The sequence below is a fragment of the Triticum urartu genome, chromosome 7A (assembly GCF_056163025.1).
Source record: "Triticum urartu cultivar PI428250 chromosome 7A, HENAU_Tu73, whole genome shotgun sequence".
Classification (NCBI taxonomy): domain Eukaryota; kingdom Viridiplantae; phylum Streptophyta; class Magnoliopsida; order Poales; family Poaceae; genus Triticum; species Triticum urartu.
This window is the reverse complement of record NC_141879.1, coordinates 4,528,173-4,548,845: the sequence shown is the minus strand read 5'-3', so window position 1 is coordinate 4,548,845 and position 20,673 is coordinate 4,528,173. Positions and strand designations below refer to the sequence as shown.

General features: G+C 48.2%; 3 protein-coding genes across 3 annotated transcripts; all 3 read left to right on the top strand.

The window, feature by feature from the left end:
- Positions 1-1,484: 1,484 nt before the first annotated feature.
- LOC125512477 (uncharacterized) lies at positions 1,485-2,755 on the top strand. Its single transcript, XM_048677569.2, has 2 exons — positions 1,485-2,236; positions 2,311-2,755. The coding sequence occupies exons 1-2, from the start codon at positions 1,567-1,569 to the stop codon at positions 2,469-2,471; spliced, it is 831 nt and encodes a 276-aa protein (XP_048533526.2). The 5' UTR covers positions 1,485-1,566; the 3' UTR covers positions 2,472-2,755.
- Positions 2,756-12,515: 9,760 nt separating this feature from the next.
- On the top strand, positions 12,516-13,458 carry LOC147956716 (uncharacterized). Its single transcript, XM_087535333.1, has one exon. It carries the CDS (start codon positions 12,585-12,587, stop codon positions 13,266-13,268), a length of 684 nt encoding a protein of 227 aa, XP_087391459.1. The 5' UTR covers positions 12,516-12,584; the 3' UTR covers positions 13,269-13,458.
- A 947-nt stretch (positions 13,459-14,405) lies between these two features.
- LOC147956715 (uncharacterized) lies at positions 14,406-19,956 on the top strand. The gene is made up of 5 exons (XM_087531433.1): positions 14,406-15,647; positions 15,812-16,148; positions 17,470-17,519; positions 17,594-17,987; positions 19,698-19,956. The coding sequence occupies exons 1-5, from the start codon at positions 14,450-14,452 to the stop codon at positions 19,954-19,956; spliced, it is 2,238 nt and encodes a 745-aa protein (XP_087387559.1). The 5' UTR covers positions 14,406-14,449.
- Positions 19,957-20,673: the final 717 nt, after the last annotated feature.

The following is a 20,673-nucleotide window of genomic DNA, read 5'->3' as shown; positions in this document are numbered from 1 at the left end:
CTTATTACACTTGAGGACTGTGCATCCTCCAGCCGGTTAGGCGTCGCGTTCTGAGCATCCAAGAGATATTGTGGATTGCCGGTGAACGAAGTCTGTGAAGGTTTGGGAGTCTACCTTGAAGACTTACCAGAGTGATTGGGCGAGGTCTATGTGACCTTAGCTCAAGGAGAATACGGTGAGGACTGGGTGTCCTGAGCTGCGTGTTCAGGACTGGGTGTCCGGGACTGTGTGTCCTAAGGTTTAAATACCTAGCCGCTCCAACCAGACGTACAGTTGTCACAGCAACTGGAACTGGTCCAACAAATCATTGTCTTCAACGAGTCACTGGTTTCATCTTCACTTCACTTTACTTACTGTTACTCCTTGTGAAGTCATTGTATGTTTGCACTATCATTTGTCTTCACTGAGTGACTGCGTGCTCTGTTTGGCTTCACAATATCTTCCTACCTGATCCTTACTACCTAGCTGCTATTAGTCTTTATGCTTTCACTTCATTGAATACTTGACTATGGTTTGCCTAGTGTAGTCTACCTTCCGCTGCATGGTAATAGGTTTAATTTTATCGTTTGTCTTCAAAACTTCTATGTTCTGAAGACTTTCATAAAAATCGCCTATTCACCCCCCCCCCTCTAATCGATATAACGCACTTTCAGTGGCCGCGACAGGGCCGACAGATGTCGTCTACCTTCCCCTTCCTGATTTTGGTCGGCTGCGCGATCCTTCCTACCAACGGGCGTGGTTTGGGGTGAGAGGAGCCTCCTTTTGCCCCTTACTAGTCGATGGTGTCCATGTGCCGTGGGAGCGGAGGTGGGGTGATCTTGGATGCCTGGACGGCGGCCCTGATGGCGGGAGTTGCGAGGCTCGCGGGCGGAGCTTGCGGCTTAGGTGCGGACCGGTTGCCATGGCTGCGAGGATCGCGTGGTGGGCGGCGCCCGACGTTTGGTGTCGGTGGTGCGGCGGGTTCCTCTCTGCTGGCCAGGCCGACGCCGGCGGCGGCCGCAGGCGTTGTTCCCTTGTTGAAGGCATCGTTGCGGGTTCTCTCCGCCCTTCGGGTGGCTCCGGGTGAAGACCTTGATTGCTTGGATCGGGCGACGGCGACACTCCGGTGTCGTTCCCCTTCTTGAAGTTACCGTCTTGGAGTCCTCGGTTCGTCGGGCATGGCTTCGCCTCTTCATGATATTCGGTCCTGGCGGAGGGCTCCGACTTTGTAGTGCGACTTCCGTTGCTAGGAGTGGTGTAGACGTTCTTCTACACCGTTGTATCTAGCCTTGGGTGCTAGGAGTGGTGTAGACGTTCTTCTACACCGTTGTATCTAGCCATGGGTGCTAGGAGTGATGTAGACGTTCTTCTACACCGTTGTATCTAACCTTGGGTGCGTGTGATGTGGTCTTGAGTGGTGTAGCCGGGCCAGGCCTCCATGCCACCCAGCCCAGCCACCCCATCCCGGCCCGGCCCAGCAGCAACACAGGCCACAAGCCCACACAAAGCGTAGTTCTCCGACGAAAAAAACCTCGCCAGATTTCTCCCCACCTTCCTCCCTTCCTCGGCCGCCGCCGCCCGCCGACGATGGATCCGGTGGAGGAGGCACCGGAGGTGGTGATGGGCGCGTACGGGGGCCCGGCGCGCCGCGTCGAGAGCGGGGCGTCGGAGACGATGCTGCTCTGGGGCCTGGGCCAGCCGGCGTCGCACCGGCCCAACGCCTTCGCGCGGCAGGGCTTGCCGGCCTTCCCCATCGACGCGTGCGGCCGCCGCATCTCCCTCCACCAGCAGCCGTCCTCCTTCCGGGGGGCTTCCGGGGTCACGGGCGCCGTCGTCTGGGACAGCGCCGTCGTGCTCGCCAAGTTCCTCGAGCACGCGGCCGACGGCGGCCTGCTGCCGGTGCGCGGGGCGCGCGCCGTGGACCTCGGCGCCGGGTGCGGGCTCGTGTCCGTCGTCGCGGCGCTGCTCGGAGCTCGCGTGGTGGCCACCGACCTGCCCGACCGCGTCCGGCTGCTCCGCAAGAACCTCGAGGAGAACGTCGGGGGTTCGGCGAGGGTGGCGGAGCTGGTGTGGGGCGACGAGTACGAGCTGGACCCGGAGCTGCTGCTCTGGCTGGACCCGGAGGCAGAGCCGCCGGAGCTGGTGCTGGGGTCCGACGTGGTGTACATCGAGGAGGCCGTCGGCGACCTGCTGGCCACGCTCACCCGGCTCACCGGGCCACGCACCACCGTGCTGCTCGCCGGAGAGCTCCGCAACGGTGAGCGATTATTCAGTTCCGTCTGATCCGATGATGGTCAATGCCTTGCTGCTGATTGCTGAATGAATTCGCAGACGTGGTGGTGGAGTGCTTCCTGGAGGCGGCCATGGCGGAGTTTGGGATCGGGTGCATCGAGCAGGAGCAGTGGCACCCCGACTTCCGCACCAACCGCGTCGCCATCTTCATCCTCCTCAAGAAGAAGACACCGCCGCCGCTCCCCGTCGAATCGCCATAGCTGCTCAACCTGAATGAATGCCAATGAGTTGCTCTGCTGCTGCTTTGTCTGGTGCAGACTCATTGTTGTAACATTGTTATACTGAAACCAGTGCACACTTTGGCCGCACCTCTCGGTGGTACACCATCAATCATTTTAGATAGATACTGTCGAATTTACCCAAAGACAAAATTTCCCCAAAGACCTTGTGCTTCAAAAGTGAGAGGGTGCGGACCCGTGTAGGTGTAGATTTAGAGCTGATGGCTCAATATTTTGACACTTTCACATGAGTATTTGTTTGGTTTCTCAAAGGTTTTTTTTTTACCAGTTCTCGCCTTTTTTACTAACAAGGGTCCTTCGAGAATGAAGAAATCTCGGTTTCATACCTGACGTGCGGGGCCGAACACTTCTGGAAGGAAATCAATCAATATTTGGTCACTGAAGCAATTTGGAGCAGCTTACCTTTTCGGTGTATGGTACAAGCGCTAGCATGAGCACTCATACTAGCGGTCGTACCAAGCGCCGCTAACGTCTCCCCGTTATCTATCCAAACAGCTTTTGTGAAGGAGGAGGTCTGATCAGAGGAGAGAGGACAAATCGGAAAGGAGGCCATATCACCATCCAAAGAAGAGAGAAGAGATCCGGGAGAGAAGACCTTCACTTAGATTCATTCCAGCCTTCTCCGACCTTCAACCCCTCTCTTTCATCGACAACACCACCATAGAGAGAGTTATTCCAATTTGTAATGATAGGGTTTGTAACTCTATTTGCACTTATTCAGAGATTGAGATCTGATCAATCATTCATATTATTGTGGTTCTTTGCGATATTATCAATATGATTCATATTCATGTAATCTCCCTGTTTATTGGTTATCCCCCTCTCATTCATGAGTAATTCCCGGAAAATATGTGTGCGAGATATAGGAGATTCGTGAGATTTATTTGTGCCTATTCTATATGTAGTTATTTGTGATACTATTTCTAATATTGATTATTGAGATGTTTATTTATGGTGAACGCGTTGTCCAATTTAACGGCTCCCAAAACATGATCCAAATTAAGACCTCATATCGTCTGGCAAAATCGTGACGTTAAGATGACAGGTGTTGGTATCTACGAGGATCAAAGATGATACGAGGATAACGAGAATCCACGACACTTAAAGCGTTGGTCTGGTCTCACGACCTTAATTGTTGAAACTGCCATTCATATGGCAACATCGATGGAGCATAGTAAAGGAAGTGAATTGCAGAAAACCACCACATTGAAGCGTAAGGTTGCAGAAAAGACTCTTTTACGAATTTGTGCCAGAAAACACTGATTTTTGTCCTAATCATTTGCAAAAAACACTGATCGATCGTTTTGGGCATTTTAACCTCGATTATGACATGTGGGGCCCTGACATTTTTGCATAGACACCCTTTAGGAAAAAGTCCAAACGCAATCAGCTCCCAGCCATGGCTTTCACGCCCGAAGGAGGAAGACGACAGCTCGTCCTCGTCGGCCGGTGCTGCCGCAACCGCATCAGGCGGTGGTGGGACGAGCACCAGAGTAGAAGGCGGCAGCTGGGCCCTGCGCGCGGCGGCTGCAAGGGCTTGTACTGCGCGCCGCCGCTGCACGCGCCTGTGCTGCGCTTCGCCGCCGCTGGTTGCTCCGCTGGGAGGACCGGGTCGTGCCCGAGCTGCGCGCCGCCGCCGCCGCTGGTTGCTCCGCTGGGAGGACCGGGCCGCGCCCGAGCTGCGCGCCGCCGCCGCCGCTTGCTCCGCTGGGAGGGCAGGGTCGCGCCCGAGCTGTGCCTCGCCGCCGCTTGCTCCTCTGGGAGGGCGGGGTCGCGCCGGAGGTGCGCGCCGCCGCTGCTTGCTCTGCTGGGAAGGCGGGGCCGCGCCCGAGCGACGAAGGTGCTTTGCGGCCGAGCTGCCGCCGGCCACCGCGTGCTCACTGACGAGGGAGGACGTTTTTTGGGGGAAAAACTTTCAGGGAGGGGAGGAGATTTTGGCAAAAAGACCGTTACGCCACGTCAGCAAAGGGTGGGCTCCATCTGTCATAATCAAGGTTAAAATGCCCAAAACGATCGATCAATGTTTTTTGCAAATGATTAGGACAAAAATCAGTGTTTTTTGGCACAATTTCGTAGAAGAGTCTTTTCTGCAATCCTATGCTTCAATGTGGTGGTTTTCTGCAATTCACTCTAATAAAGGAGAATGATCCCTGCATGCAGGAGTTCGACTACTCAAGGATGAACCACCTACCCAACATATAACTGATGAAGTAGAATCACATGAAAAAAAATATTACCAATGCACTGGCACACTTGATGTACACCATGATTTGAAATAATATCAGCAACACAACACAGAAGAAGACAATGCATTTAATCAACTAGCATAAACAACATACTAATACCGAAACCCTAAGAACTGAACCAACTGCTATGAAAGGACCTGTTGTTACATTCTCATTCTCATTCTTCACCCAATAATTTTCCGCCAGACGAATGACCAGTAACAAATGTAAAAACAAAAAAAATGGCTCCCACTTGAGGACACCAGCTAAAAAATGGGATGTACCCTCTAACTCGACCGCCTGCTCGCTTCAAGGCTAACTAAAACCCTGGTAAAACCAAGAGGTTAGTGATCCCCTTGGTCAAAATTGCAACCTTTTGCAGCAGCGCCAGCCGATTGTTGCGGATCCTCTCGACTTCCTGGTAGGCCATCACCGAACAAGTTAAATTAGCAAAGGTATAGAGATGTGCATACATACACTGTCAAGTGGTAAAATGAAATGAATCGTGCTAGATCTTAAAGCACATAGATTTGTGCGGACCGCTATTACGAAAACATTGTTGAAGAAATCCTCCAGGGGTTGTACCAGAAGCAGGGAGGCCTCGGCGAAGGTTTTGATGTCGACTCCTGCAATGGCAGTGGACAGAATGGAGTACAGGTGAGCAGCATGAACTGCAGATCTGAAACATGTCATTTTGAGAAATGAGAATAGTAGACTTGTGTACCATGATCATCATGGAACAGAAGATGTAGATAGCTCTGATGACTCAAATGATTTTGCTAGTGAAAATGGGCAGAGCACTATCATGGCAATGTTTACAGAGGGGATGGAAGGAGTGGCAGGATTAGAGGGTTAGCAGATGAAACATGGCACACGGGTAATTTACACAGTCCACTGTCTTAAATATTTCTAATCCTCTCTTGGTGACATAGCCAGTAGAACCGAGGGAAAGTTTGGAGGTGATATTTCTTCGAGGTAAATAAGTCTGTTCAGGTGATTACTGATATAGAAGCTGGTACTTATAGTGTTTTTATTAGCCTTTGACTGGGGAATCAAAGCCAGCAATTTTCTACTCTAAGGATTATGGGAGCTTCTAACATATCATGTTGAGCGTGGGATTGATTTAGAAAATGGAAATGTGCTTGCATGTAGCTCTTCTTTCGAAACTGAATACTTGCATGTCGCAACCTCTGCTTTTGCTCTGTTTTCGTAACTCTTCTTTGCCTATAGTTAACCTCCTCTACTCCTCTGCTTTGCTCTGTTTTCTCAACTCTGAATATTTCCCCGTTGGTTCCTCTGTTGTAGCTTGAGGTTTCATTCATCTGGTTGACTCGACTTGAGGCCTGGCAATCTTCCTCCTTGTGAACACAGAACCGACGGAGATGCTGCCTGCCTCCTCACGTTAATGGAGGCTGCTAGATATCCTCTGTTTGTTTTTGCTAGCAAGGAGAATACACACTAGACTCTGTGATATTTAGATACAGCGCCCAATCGACGTCATCAGGCACCATAGCTAGGTACAAACCCAACAATTACAGATCAAGCAGCGACGACTCCCCTCAAGCCTTATGACCGGATGCCGCCAACGCCTGCAACCAAGTACTCCTCCGTCCGGAAATACTTATCGCACCGACAAGTATTTTCGGACGGAGGGAGTAGAAAATACTGGTAGGGAACAGATTACCTATCAAATTGACAGGATGCCAGCATGCAGATATATCAATGTGGTGTTGCCATCTCCAGGGCAGGGGTATGGACAATCGAATCTTCAAGCACAGCAAAGCTTGGACCTGAGATACTATGGCACAGGAAAGACTTATTAATGGTTACTAGTTTGGCATGGATTGTTTCCACGGATTGCATCGACAGCCGGATTCTTCTTCGGTAGTTATTGTTCCTGGTAACACTCTGTTAGTCTAGCAGCCCTGCCCTGTTTGTATGGTCCACTGTTCAATCTGCTCACACCTGTAGCTGCGGCTACTGCTGGTGATGCGTGCAAAAACGCAGGCACGGCCAGTAAGGAACAGGAGAAGAACAAGGGACATGACATGAAGATCGGCAGTTGGGTTACCGTCTCTCAAGTAACAACATGTTACTGATCGGCCGGAATGACACTCACAGCATTTCAAGGTAGATTATCGGCTCAAACTCGGTACAATTGCAAATTGGAGTACTGTATAGTCAACAAAGAACTCATCACAGTAATAATATTTCTTGTTCCACCAACCAAACACAAATCAAGCTTAGCTCATGGTTCAACAATCACAAACACACCACACAAGGTTGCGCCGCTGGGCACAACCATTTTTATTACAAGCCAACACGATTAAGCCAGCCAGCCAGCATGTACACCAGGCTGGAGCTAGTGAAACTAGTCAAGCAAGCAATCCAGTGCTGCTTGCTTGAGAATCACACACCAATCCAATCAAATCCAATCAAGCATACCCACATCAGTATCCTGCTGAAGAAGGCGCACCATTTATTTATTCCTCCATGCGCTGATAAGCGTAAGCAGGTGGAACGAATGAGATTATCATATTATGTTACAGAAATCTGATAGCACGGACAAGTCTGATAGTATGCTACAGAAATTTTTGGTCATAAGGCTATTCAGGAGCTGCTCTGAGATGATAGTGGGGACGTAGATAGTTGTGTTAAGTGTTTAGCTTCAGTATAAGTAGACCTAATTAGTTATTTTTCCCCTTGTAGAAGTAGACCCAAATCTATGCGTTTATAGTGCTTCAGAAACAGTAAAGCCCTTATTCCTTTTGCACCCTGTTTCCAAATAGTTGTAGAGTGTGACTAGTTCAATTGTTTTCTGTTTGTTCAATTTCTGAAGTTGGTTTAGACTATAAGGAACGCGTGTTACCAGTTTCTAATGATGAATTGGATCCTCAGGTGGTGCTGGGTGTGCCAGACAGACCGCTATGGTATATGAGTTCTAATGATGGAATATGGACTCCGTCTCCTGAAGATGATGAAATTCTACCAACAAGTTTCTCCTCCCGGTACTTTTGCTTCTAGTAAATGAGTTTGTTTCCATGTATCCCGGTTTGGTGGGCTCTCTGCCATAACAAAGCTCACCAAGTAATGTATGTTGTCATATAGTAGTATTTGGTCCTGGTCGACATTGACATGTCTGAATGTCGTAGAACTTTACAATGATCCTTTATTCACTTATTACAGTTACGGGATCATATATTTGTACGTTGCTGGCACTGTTATATGTTGCTACATTTTTGCAGAGTGTTTTCTGTGTAGAGTTTATTTGTTCTTTTGGTTTCCGAATGAACCAAGCAATCATCTATCGAGAACGGATGATGTATAGAAGCTACTGTATTATGCACGGAGAGATCGGCAGCCTCTTATATATTCCTATGTCTGAACTAAGAATTGGCACAACAAGTGGATGTCTTCTGAAAGAAAAGAAAAAATGGAGACTGCTTTGCTCCAGCGACTTCATCTTCCTCCTCCTGACCAGAACAAAGGACGGAGGGAGACGCTGATGGGATGCTATTCTTTTTCTTTGGGCGATTTGGTAATTTTTTTTTCTGGTGGCTCTGTTTTCTCAACTCAGCTCTGTCCTGTAGTTAGCTTTCTGTGTTTTTGCTCTGTTTTCTCAACTCTGAATACCTCTCTGTATCTTGAGGTTTCAGAGATGTTGCCTGCATCCTCGTGGTAAGGGCGGGTGCTATCTATACTATCCTTCATTTTATTAAGGAATACATACTATGTGATGTTTAGATACGGCGACGAATTGATGGCATCAGAAACCCTATCTAGCGATCACCTCTTGACGCTGCCGGTTTACGTCGATTGGAAAAGGCAGCCGAGTCTAATGCCATCATATTCCGGTGAGTTCTAATTTGGTCCTGTGACTTTGCAGTCTGTCGCGTACACGCAAAAGGGAAATGGAGCTATCGTGGTACCACTAATTGTTGACCTTGGCAGGCCTGGGTATTCGATCGAGAGCCAGAAAAGCCTATTATTGGTAGAGAAACTTGATTACCTGCAGTCGAAACTGTTGCAGAATATTTTCTTCAGCCTTTCCAAACCCTTGGGGAAACTGGGGAATTGGACCAATGAGGCCAATCAATCTTTCCCTCATGATAGTCCATTTGATCACATTCCGACGTAACTCATTTAGTGGAATTCTGATTGAACTCACATATACATGTACTCTCTTAGATCATTGTGAACTGAACTGTCAAGAATACTGAAGTTAGGTTTGCATAAATGTGCTTTAGTAAACTTCCTACCATCGGTAGGAAACTCTGAATAGATTGATATTCATGTTATTATTCTCTTGTCTGAACTCATTACGACTGCTAGACCTTTACTTTTATGATTCAGCTTGCCCATACCACCCTTAGCTAATTGTATGTGATTATTTTAGTTCATGTCAGGCTTTGAAAAACTCTACAGGGAGCCCGGGATTTCATATCTGGATTGACAAACTGAAGCTTTGGCTGAAAGAGCAAACTTATGTGGAGAATTCACTGTTGTCGATAGAAAACTACTCTTGGGACTATAAATGTTCCTTTTTTCAGCAGAAGTGAAATCTAGTTTTGTTTCTACAATTCAAATATGTTGATTGGGAAGTGAGGATTGCATGGTGCAGTTCTGGTGGCACATGATATATGCTGCGGAAAGATTCTGAAACCTTCAGCTAATGCACAGCAAGCGTTCACCAGGGACATCGGCACTGTAATTGATAACTGCAGTATTGTGTTTGTGTGTTCACCTGGGAAGGTAAACATCAAGATGGAACATGCTTACTATTCGATCCCTAACCTCTTGGTAAGTAGCATAATACTGTGCAACTACAACTGTTCTGCAGGCAAGTGCGATAATATTCAGTCTTAACTGTCCTTCGCAAAAGGCACTTGAATTTCTGCATCAAGGTGGTGCTACCCAGTCTGTGATCTCATGGTAAGTTAGTACACCAATGTGCATCATTGTAGATACATCTGGTTATAATGTTTTAATAAATAAATAAAAGGGAGAGTTTTGAATCGCTTTTTCGCACATTGTCTACATTTGTTAGATTGCTTACAATCCATCGACATTTTCTATACTAGTCATCAACCCGTGCAGCCGCACGGGCTAGAAACATTTTTAGATAGATATACTTGTTGGTGAAACACATCACGTGTCCTACAATAGATGAAGAGAAATGTAGAGTCATCCTAATATGTTTCTATCGGTTGAACCTTTCTTGTCAAAATAATAGAAGTAATGTCCACCCTTGGATCAACATCAAGGAGATGGCATTTTTGTAACATGCTCTTTTAATACTCATTGTATTAATGATAATTTTCTAGAAATATGGAGGTACAAATATGGCGAAAGCGAAATTCAAGCAAATGGACTTTTCATTTGTATGTACTTTTTTTGATAATTTGTCTTCTTTTCTCTTTATGAATGGAGAACGCAAATGGATTTTGTTTTGATCGGGCCTTGAACGTTGGCATCCAAGACTATTTTTCGTGCATGTGGGTTTAAACCATTTTTTTCTTTTGGTACATGTTGTTTTTTCCATTAAAAATTATATGGCATGGCCGCCTAACTGATCTTGAGCATTAAAATTAAAATATAATAGGTTTATGATTCAATAGGATTTTTTGGTGCACGAAAATTAATATATATTTTTCTAATTATGTTACCCTTAAGTGATTTCTGATAATGATTTCTGTTTTTTTAACTAAGATTTCAATTTTTTTTCTAGGAAACCAGAAAAGACCCAAGGGAGGAAGGCTCCCATACGTGGTAGCATAAGAGTACAAATCTTACGTTCCATATAATGGATATAGACCCTCAGAATTTTTTTAAGATTTCTTTTTTTCTAGGAAACGGGGAGTCCTAAGGGAGTAAGACTCCCATACATTGTAGTATTATGAGACAACACGTCTTATGTTTCATCCGATGGCTATAGACATATTATATATTAATCCAGCGGTCAAAATTCTTTAATTCTAAGGATTAACGTGCTGCCTCGTATGGTGCCTCCAATTAGTAAATATAAGATTGGCCAGTCCTTTGTTCCACACTTCCACTACACCATCTCCTAATGGTTACATGTTTTACACACCATGGCGAATACTGCACAACCATAATATAAATAGTTGTATTCATAAACTACTGCTACTAGTAAGTTATACGTGCATAGCACGTGAGAGCTCATATAGTCAAACTACAACCAAAGATAGACATATTGTTACTGTAAAATATATTGTGCGTGTTTTATCTAGGTATCCTTTTTGGCTAGTTATGCCGGCAAATGAAATTGTGAGGCATATGCATGAAGTATAACATACAAAAATCACGTAAAATGTACTGAGCGTGTTTTATCTAGGTATCTTTTTTGGCTATCTCAAAGCTAATGTTCTACAGTATCTGTAAAGATAAATATGATTTATGAAGGTACATAGACTTGAATACGAAGTAAAATGAATGATAGTTTCGGTAGAAAAAGAAGTTAGGAGAGTCTGAGTATGGAAGAGTCTAGAATAAAGTAGAAGTGTGCTTTAAATTTTGTGCAAAATGTCCATATGGCTTTAGCCCAACCATAGAATCTTCTAGATAGTACACGTGGAAGAATCCAGTGAAGTAATGAGAAGATCCAACGGTCAATAACACTCGGATTTGCCACGTCTTCACCGTTAGATCGGCTTCATCCAATGGTTGTTATTCAAAGTTATTCGCACACTATATAGTGGTATAGAAGAAAGGGGGTTCAGATATCAAATCCCAGATACCTGGATAGTAGACTTGGCAAATAAAATGCCAAAAGAAGCTTTCATTATCTCACAACCCTTCCATGGAGGTGCTCTCCACAAGAATCTAAGCCCACGACCACGACCTCCTCCTCCTCATGTGCCGCCACCTGGTGTCGCGCATCGGCCGGCCACCTCCGTCGCGCCACCACGAACACGCCCCTGTCATCCTCACGCATCTGCCCCTCCCTCTTCTCACGCCCCGCGACTCCTCGCTCTGGCGCCGATGGCTTATCCACCGCCTGGTGTTGCCCGTCGGCCGACCACGAGCTTCGGCGCGCTGCCATTACCACAGCCAGGCGGAGCCAAGAGAACCGGGGGAGAGGAGAGCCGCCCGCCGGCTGACCACGAGCTTCGTCGCGCCACCATCACCGCAGCCAGGCGGAGCCAAGAGAACCGGGGGAGAGGAGAGGAGCCGACCGGCAGTGGCAAGAAAATAAAAAAATGGCCACCACAAGTGTGGCAAGATTTGGCAAAAAAAATTAAGCCTATGACATGTGGACCATATAACTAGAAAAATGTGGCAAGTCATAAATGTGGCAAGCCTAAGATGTTGTGGCATGGCTAAGATTAGGCGGCAACCTTAGGTTGAGAATCAAACATGCCCTCTCTGTAGGCTCTCGATCGACAGGCCCACGACCACAGGGTCCATCAGTAAGCTAGGCAGGGCATGGGGTGAAAACGAACACGAGTTGGAAGTGTTGGCTGCGTGGATGGCCTGAGAAGAAGGGCTGGTAGTCTATCGTCCTTTACATATATGTTCAATTCTTGTGGTGTTGGGCCAGGGCCGATCTCATACTTCCAATAAGGCAGGGCCGATTTTGTGTTTAGCTTGGCATCAGGAAGTTATTTCACACGGTTTTGGCTTCAATTAAAAAATATGATTCTTTTTCAAACGGTAGCAAAATATCTGGGGGAAAATCCAAGGAAAAAAAACTACGTATTTCTTATATGCAAGTGGCCTAAAGGTGTCTCCAAAGTATGAGATCCCTCGTCACTCTCTTTTAGCTAGCTCCCCTTAAGTAAGCAGCGAGCTCTCCAAAGTGTGTACGCCAATCTTGTTCGCTCCGTCCATGTGTTTCCGGTGGGTGTTCACGGCGTGCCGTCGTCTGCCCAAGAAGGTTTACAGCCGCATGTGCAAACACGATGGGAAGAGCTGTGGCACCAAGGTGGCCGTGTGCGCCAGCAAGACAGCCACCAACTTGGTCGTCTCCCTTCTCAGCGTCTTCCTCCTCTGGCTCGTCTTCTTCCGCCCCTACCAGATTCGCCCCACCGCCACTGCCGCCGTCCTAACCACCTTCAACAATGTCACCGCCGACACGCTCCGCTACGACCTCGCCCTCGATGTCACTTTCTCTAACTCCCACCGTTTCTACAGCGTCCGCTTCGACCACCTTACCGTGGCCGCCTACTACAGTGGTACCAAGCTTGGTGGCTCCTCCTCCTCCGACGGCGACGGCGAGCTCCCAAGCAGCTTCAAGCTGAGGCCTCGCCGGCACCGGAACGTCCATGCCGTGCTCAGCGGCCGGGCGATCAATGTCGGCGGGGCTGTGGCGGACGGGTTCTCCATGGAGGGAAAGCGAGGGCTGTTCACCATGGAGGTTGTTGTGAAGACGACGCTCACCTACAGGTTCTGGCCCAAGAAGGCCGTCTACTACCACGAGTACAGCTGCCTGCTCAGGTTCCCTGACCCGGCCAAGGCCAACGGCGGCGCGCGTGCTGTCGACGGCGATGTCAGGTGCGCTGTCGCCAAATGATTTGGAGAGGATCTATTTATTAACACCATGTATCTTTGTTAGCCATTCTCCGGCCTACGTTTTGCTTTTTAAGGTGTTTCTCCGGCCTACGTGACATGACCTGACGAGACATGTGACCATATATTTTTCAGTGGCCTCCGAGCTGCCCATTGTATGTTTCACTTTCACGTATGCAACTTTTAATTATTCTAGCATGGTACAACTATATATCAGTTCACCGTGGTTTCCCTATGAAAAGTATGCATGCATGTAATGGTTTGTACTCACTCTCGGCTTATGAATATATTATGCATGTCTACGGAGTTTTGCAAAACCCAAACACTTGAGAGATAGATATAGAGATAGGAATTCATTGAACGAACCATTATCTACTCCTTCGTAGACGTTAGGAGTTCATTGATGAAAAGGGGCCAGGGAAAGCTTGAATCCAAGTCCTACAGCAATGGATATAAGCGCAATTGAAATTCTTAAGGATTTTTAGATAGTGACACGGTCGCCGGTATGTATACTTGACCATTAGTTTTTGTAAGCACATGTTAGTAGGAAACTATAAAATTTGATATATATAATTATTATTTATGAAAAAAATATTCGCGTTATTTTCACTTTGTCAATCTAAATATCTTTGTATCTATTACTAAGCAAAGTTACAAGTGTTTAATTACACAAGTTTTATAAAATCACCTGTTTACAAACGAACTAAGTATTATTCTAATTTATTATATTTTTGAGTTGGAAAAGCTATCGTATAAAGTCACAGTTGTATAAAAGATAAACTAAAGATCCAGGGGCAGAATTCTTGCACATAATTTAAATTCATCTTGATGCCGATACAACAGGTAACCACTCCCCAGGTATATCTTGCCAGCGGGCCGTGGATAAACTAGCGATCAACACTTTCGTTACAGTCACATATGTTAAGCATTGTATTCTACCGTGATGTATAAACCGTATGTAGACGTATGTGCGTGCGTGTTATGTGTAACAAGGGATAAGGATCGGTGGGGTTGTTGAGATTGGATAGATGCCTTTCTTGTAGATCAATCCACAGCCCTAACCACCTAACCTCTTTTGTAATCTTTGCCTCTATATAACACGTACACGTCCCTGCTTAATTGCATACGCTTTAGCCTCAATTCTCACATGGTATACAGAGCCTAACTCTTCCACGCATCTAGGTCATGTCATCCTCCTCCTCCGCCGCCGCCATGGCCTCCCACTCCCTCGCATCCCTTGGTCACACCATCACCGAGAAACTGACCAGGGAAAACTTCCTTGTATGGAAGGCGCAAGTCCTGCCGCACATCAAAGCTGCAGGCATGATGGGCTACCTTGATGGATCACGCAAGGAGCCAGACGCCGTTCTTCTCACGGAGAGGGACATCGCCGACGGGAAGAAAGAAACCGTCACCACGCCGAACCCCGAGCACGCCATCTGGGAGACACAAGACCAACAGGTGCTTACGTTCTTGATTGCATCTCTTTCTCGTGATGTTCTCATGCAAGTCTCGAACCATACTACTTCTGCTGGCATCTGGCAAGCTTTGGTGCAAAGCTTTTCATCGCAATCTAGGGCACGCACCCTCCAGCTTCAGTCTGCCCTAGGTAATACACGCAAGGGGGACATGTCGGCAACAGCCTACTTCACCAAGATGAAGGGCATTGCTGACGAACTCGTAGCCGCCGGGAAGCCTCTTGGAGAAGATGATCTAGTCGATCAAATTCTTCAGGGCCTGGTGCATGAACCGGACTACAATGGCTTCGTCTCTGCTATCTCCACGCGAGCCGCCACAGATCAACAGGTCGGGCTCACCGAGCTCTTCTCGTTGCTCCTGGCGGCGGAAGGCCGCATCGCCGCCCAGCAGGCGGCGTTCTCCCCGAACCACTCCGCCAACCTTGCGTCACGTGGCGGCGGCCGTGGCGGGAACTACAGCCGTGGAGGCGGCAGTAGTGGCGGCGGCGGTGGACGTGGCGGCTACAACAACAACTCCGGACCATCACGCTACAACGACAACTCTGGTGGTGGCTCCTCTGGCGGTGCGCCGCGCAACCAGGGTGGTGACCGCGGTGACCGTGAATGCTGTCAGATCTGCAAAGAGGAGGGCCATGGCGCGTGGCGCTGCAGAAAGCGCTATGACAAGAGCTACAACAATAACGTCCGCAACCCTGCTGGTGGTGGTGGTCGCGGCAACAACGGCGGCGGCGGTGGTGGCGGTGGCGGCCAACCTCGCGCTGCCAACGCAGCTCACTCCTATGGCGTGGATACCAACTGGTATCTCGACACCGGTGCTACAGATCACCTCACCGGAGAATTAGAAAAGCTGGCCGTCCGTGATCGCTACACCGGCAACGAACAAATTCACACCGCTAGCGGTCAAGGTATGGATATTGCACATATTGGCCATTCAGTTAGATCCTTGAATTTAAACAACATCCTTCATGTCCCTAATGCCGAACAAAGTCTTCTTTCTGCTTATCAGCTTATGAAAGATAATGATGTGTTTATTGAGCTTCACCCTGAAACCTTTTTTGTCAAGGATCAGGCTACCCGGAGAACCATTCTTCAAAACGGCGTTTGTTTCCTGTTACTGCTCGGCAAGGTGCCCCTCGGCGTCAAGCACTTGCAGCAACCACACCATCCACTTCTCGGTGGCACAAGCGTCTAGGGCATCCCTCCCTTCCAGTAGTTCAGAAAATTCTTCGAGATTTTCATCTTCCCGTGTCAAATAAACAAGACCATCTTTTGGTTTGCGATGCATGTCAGATGGCCAAGAGCCATCAGCTACCTTATTCCCGTTCGAATAGTGAGTCCAAAGCTCCTTTAGAGCTCTTTTATTCCGATGTTTGGGGTCCTGGACCCATCTCTGTAGGCAGACAAAAGTACTATGTCAGTTTTATTGATGATTTCAGCAAGTTTAGTTGGATCTATCTGCTCAAAAATAAATCTGATGTGTTTGAGAAATTTCACTCCTTTCAAGCTCATGTTGAACGCCTTTTTAATTGTAAAATTCTCGCTATGCAAACAGACTGGGGAGGTGAATACCAAAAGCTCAATCCTTTTTTTGAACGCATTGGCATTACTCACCATGTTTCATGTCCTCATGCCCATCAACAGAATGGAGCTGCAGAAAGAAAACACAGACACATCGTGGAAGTTGGTCTCTCGCTTTTGGCTCATGCGTTCATGCCCCTAAAATTTTGGGACGAAGCGTTCCTCACAGCTGTCTACCTTATCAATCGCGTTCCTAGTCGTGTTATTAAGAACCAAACTCCTCTTGAACGCCTCTTTGGAACCAAACCAGACTACACCTTTCTTCGTATTTTTGGGTGCGCCGTGTGGCCCAACTTACGCCCTTTCAACAAGCACAAGCTCGAATTTCGCTCCAAGCAATGTGCTTTTTTGGGTTATAGTAGTCTTCACAAGGGGTACAAATGTCTTGATATCTCTTCCGGGCGTGTCTATATCTCTCACGATGTCGTTTTTTACGAACAAGTTTTTCCCTTTGCCAAACTTCATTCCAATGCCGGTGCGCAACTTCGGAAAGAACTTGTCCTTTTACCACCACATCTTCTGCCACCTAATTTCCTCCAAGGAGTGGACGCAGCTGCAGGCTCTATGTCTATATCTAATACTCTTGATAATTCTGCTGAAAGTGTGCAGGCAATAGGACAAGAAATCAGTGAAGAAATCAATGAAAATAACCCTGATTTTATGCAGCCAAGATCGCATGCTACAGAAGATCCGGACGCAGCTCCCAGAGTAGATCTGGGCGGGAGTATCTCCTCGGGATTGCTCCCTGACGCAACTGCAGCACCATCTACTCCGGGATCCGCGTCGGCAGACGCGTCAGGCGGGCGACCAGGCGGGTCCCCTGGCACGCTGTCTCCCGGTCGGTTGTCGTCCGCATCCGGGCCAGGCGGGCCAGCCCCACGTGCCTCCAGTCGGCCAGGCAGGCCACCCCCTCATGCCGCGACTCCGCACGCTCCACATGGCGGCTCGGATGTGGACTCAGGAGCCTTTCCGCCGCTGCAATCACCGGGGCCCAGCCAGGATCTGTCACCTGGCGGTTCGCCGCGGGCGGACGCGCCGCATCTCGCTGACTCGTCCCATGAATCTGCCTCGGGATCAGTTGCGGTCGGCTCGGGATCTTCTGTGGCTACAGCTGATTCTGCCCATTCTGCTTCACAAAACCGGCTGCAGATGCAATCCGCTCAACCTGCTCCGCCTCCTCCTGTACGCTTGCAAACCAGGTCACAAAGTGGTATTGTCAAACCTAAAGTTTATAAGGATGGTTGTGTTCGTTGGGGCTCTTTCTGTGCTGCAGGTGAACCAACAAATGTACGTGAAGCCCTTGGTGATCCCAAGTGGAAAAAGGCCATGGATGAGGAATACCTGGCACTCATGGACAACAAAACCTGGCGCTTGGTTCCACCAGTCAGGGGTAGCAATGTCATTGACTGTAAATGGGTGTATAAAATCAAGAGGAGATCTGATGGCACCATTGACAGGTACAAGGCTCGTTTGGTTGCAAAAGGTTTCAAGCAAAGGTATGGACTTGACTACGAGGACACTTTCAGTCCTGTAGTAAAGGCCGCCACCATCCGCTTAGTTCTCTCAGTTGCAGTATCTCGAAACTGGTGCATTCGACAACTAGATGTCAAGAACGCGTTTTTGCATGGTGTTCTGGAAGAGGAAGTTTTTATGAGGCAACCTCCTGGGTATGAAAGTTCAAACTCACCACATTATGTTTGCAAACTTGACAAAGCTTTATATGGTTTGAAACAAGCACCCCGAGCTTGGTACTCTCGGTTATATTCCAAGTTACAGTCTCTTGGTTTTGTTGCATCAAAAGGAGATACCTCGCTGTTCTTCTATCGTCGGCATGGCATTATCATCTTCATGCTTATTTATGTTGATGATATTGTTGTTACCAGCTCTTCTCCTATAGCAGTTGAGTCTCTTCTTAAAGATCTGCGTATGGATTTTGCACTCAAAGATTTAGGACCTCTACATTTTTTTTCTTGGCATTGAGGTGAAACCGGTTGCAAGTGGTATTTTGTTATCACAGGAAAAATATGTCCAAGAAATTCTTCAACGCATTGGGATGAAAGGTTGCAAACCTTCTTCTACACCTCTGGCTCTCTCTGAGAAACTGTCTCTTCATGATGGAGAACTACTTGCACCAGATGACTCCACTCGGTACAGGAGTGTGGTAGGAGCGCTACAGTATCTTACCTTAACTCCATGCTCCCACTTCTGTTCATTGGACTGCAGTTAAGCGGATCCTCCGATACCTTCAAGGGACGCCAGGGCTTGGACTCAAACTTTGCAAATCTGACTCCATGCTTGTCAGTGCCTTTTCTGATGCTGATTGGGCAGGCTGCCCCGATGACAGACGATCCACGGGAGGATTTGCAGTCTTCCTTGGAAGCAACTTAGTGTCCTGGAGTGCTCGCAAGCAAGCTACTGTTTCCAGGTCCAGCACGGAGGCTGAGTATAAAGCCTTAGCTAATGCAACTGTTGAAGTTATTTGGGTGCAAAATATGTTAACAGAATTGGGTCTCCATCACCCTCGAGCTGCATCACTTTGGTGTGATAATCTTGGTGCCACATATTTGACCGCTAATCCTGTTTTTCATGCTCGAACAAAGCATATAGAAATCAACTATCACTTTGTTCGCGAACGGGTAGCAAATAAACTACTCAATGTTCGGTTTGTGCCTACGTGAGATCAGGTTGCAGATGGGTTTACTAAACCCTTGTCTTTGAGGCAGCTAGAAGCTTTTCGACACAATCTTAACTTAGATAAGTTATGATTGAGGGGTAGTGTTAAGCATTGTATTCTACGATGATGTATAAACCATATGTAGACGTATGTGCGTGCGTGTTATGTGTAACGAGGGATAAGGATCGGTGGGGTTGTTGAGATTGGATAGATGCCTTTCTTGTAGATCAATCCACAGCCCTAACCACCTAACCTCTTTTGTAATCTTTGCCTCTATATAACACGTACGCGTCCCTGCTTAATTGCATACGCTTTAGCCTCAATTCTCACAACATAATTTGCACTTATCACAACCCACCCAAGCTCTTTTTAACAAATTATCTTGTGCCAAAATACTGTTCCTAAACATCCACCAAAGAAACACTTAAATTTTTAAAGGGACTTTCAAGAACCAGGTCTTTCTAAAAGAACAATTAGCCTGCAAAGCTTTTGATGTCTAAAAGGGTCCATACCCATCTATCCTTTTCCTTGCTTAAAACTGTTGAGTATATGTGTTATGTGCATATTGTGTATTGAGCCCGCCTCCTACTTCCCTATATAGTTGAGGTCCGTGGCCCACATTTGTACATCATATATATGTGCCTATGCACGAAGAGAAATACATCGTGCAATCATAATCTCATACATGGTATCAGTTTCCTAGGTTTCTTTCTCGCTTCCGCCGCCGCCACCCCGCCGTTGCCGCTCGCGCGCCCTCAACGCCGGCCGCCGCTCCTGCCCGATCGATCCCGCTTCGCATCCAGCCGCTTCGCCCGTGCCAGCCGCCAGCCGGCCGCGCCCGCGATCCATCATCTTTGCTAACCTACTTCGCCCGCGCGCCCGCTAACCTGCTTCACCCGCGCCAGCCGCCGCGCGATCCACCCGAGCGCTCCCGCCCGAGCCAGCCACCTCGTCCTGCCTGAGCCGCCGCGCGCGACCGAGTCGCTGTTGCGGCCCCCCGACACCGAGTCGCCTCCGCCGAGCCGCCAGCTGCCGCGAGATCCCGCGCTGCCGCACCACCCGAGCCATCCGAGCCGCCCGCGCCCACACCATGTCGTCCGTCGTTGTACCGGCCACGCTGCAGCCACAGCAGGACGGCGGTGTACCTCGTCAGCAGCAGCAGCCACAGCTCCAGGTTCCACGGGCACCTGCATCGACGCTCCCCGTACCGCGTCCGCCGGCGCATCAGGCATACTACGCGGCTCCACAACCCTATGGAGGGTACCCACCGTCGCAGCTGAGCGGCGGCTATGGCCTCTCCATGGCGTCACCGCTACCCTCGCCGGCCCTGCCACCGTCGCCCTAGGATCTGGCGCCCCTCGCCGCGCTGTACACCGTGCCTACGCCGAACAACTACACCGTAGGCGGTGATTGGTACATGGACACCGGTGCTACGGCTCACATGTTTGCTCATCCTGGTAACCTTGCCTCCTTCACTCCTGTCTCTACCGACCGCCACATTATTGTTGGCGACGGTTCCACACTTCCTATCACACACATTGGGCACACCTCTTTTCCTTCTAGTTCCACTCCATTGTATTTGTGTAACATACTTGTGTCACCTCATCTTATTAAGAATCTCATTTCCATTAGTTGTTTCACTCGTGAAAATCCTGTTACCGTTGAATTTGACGAGCTTG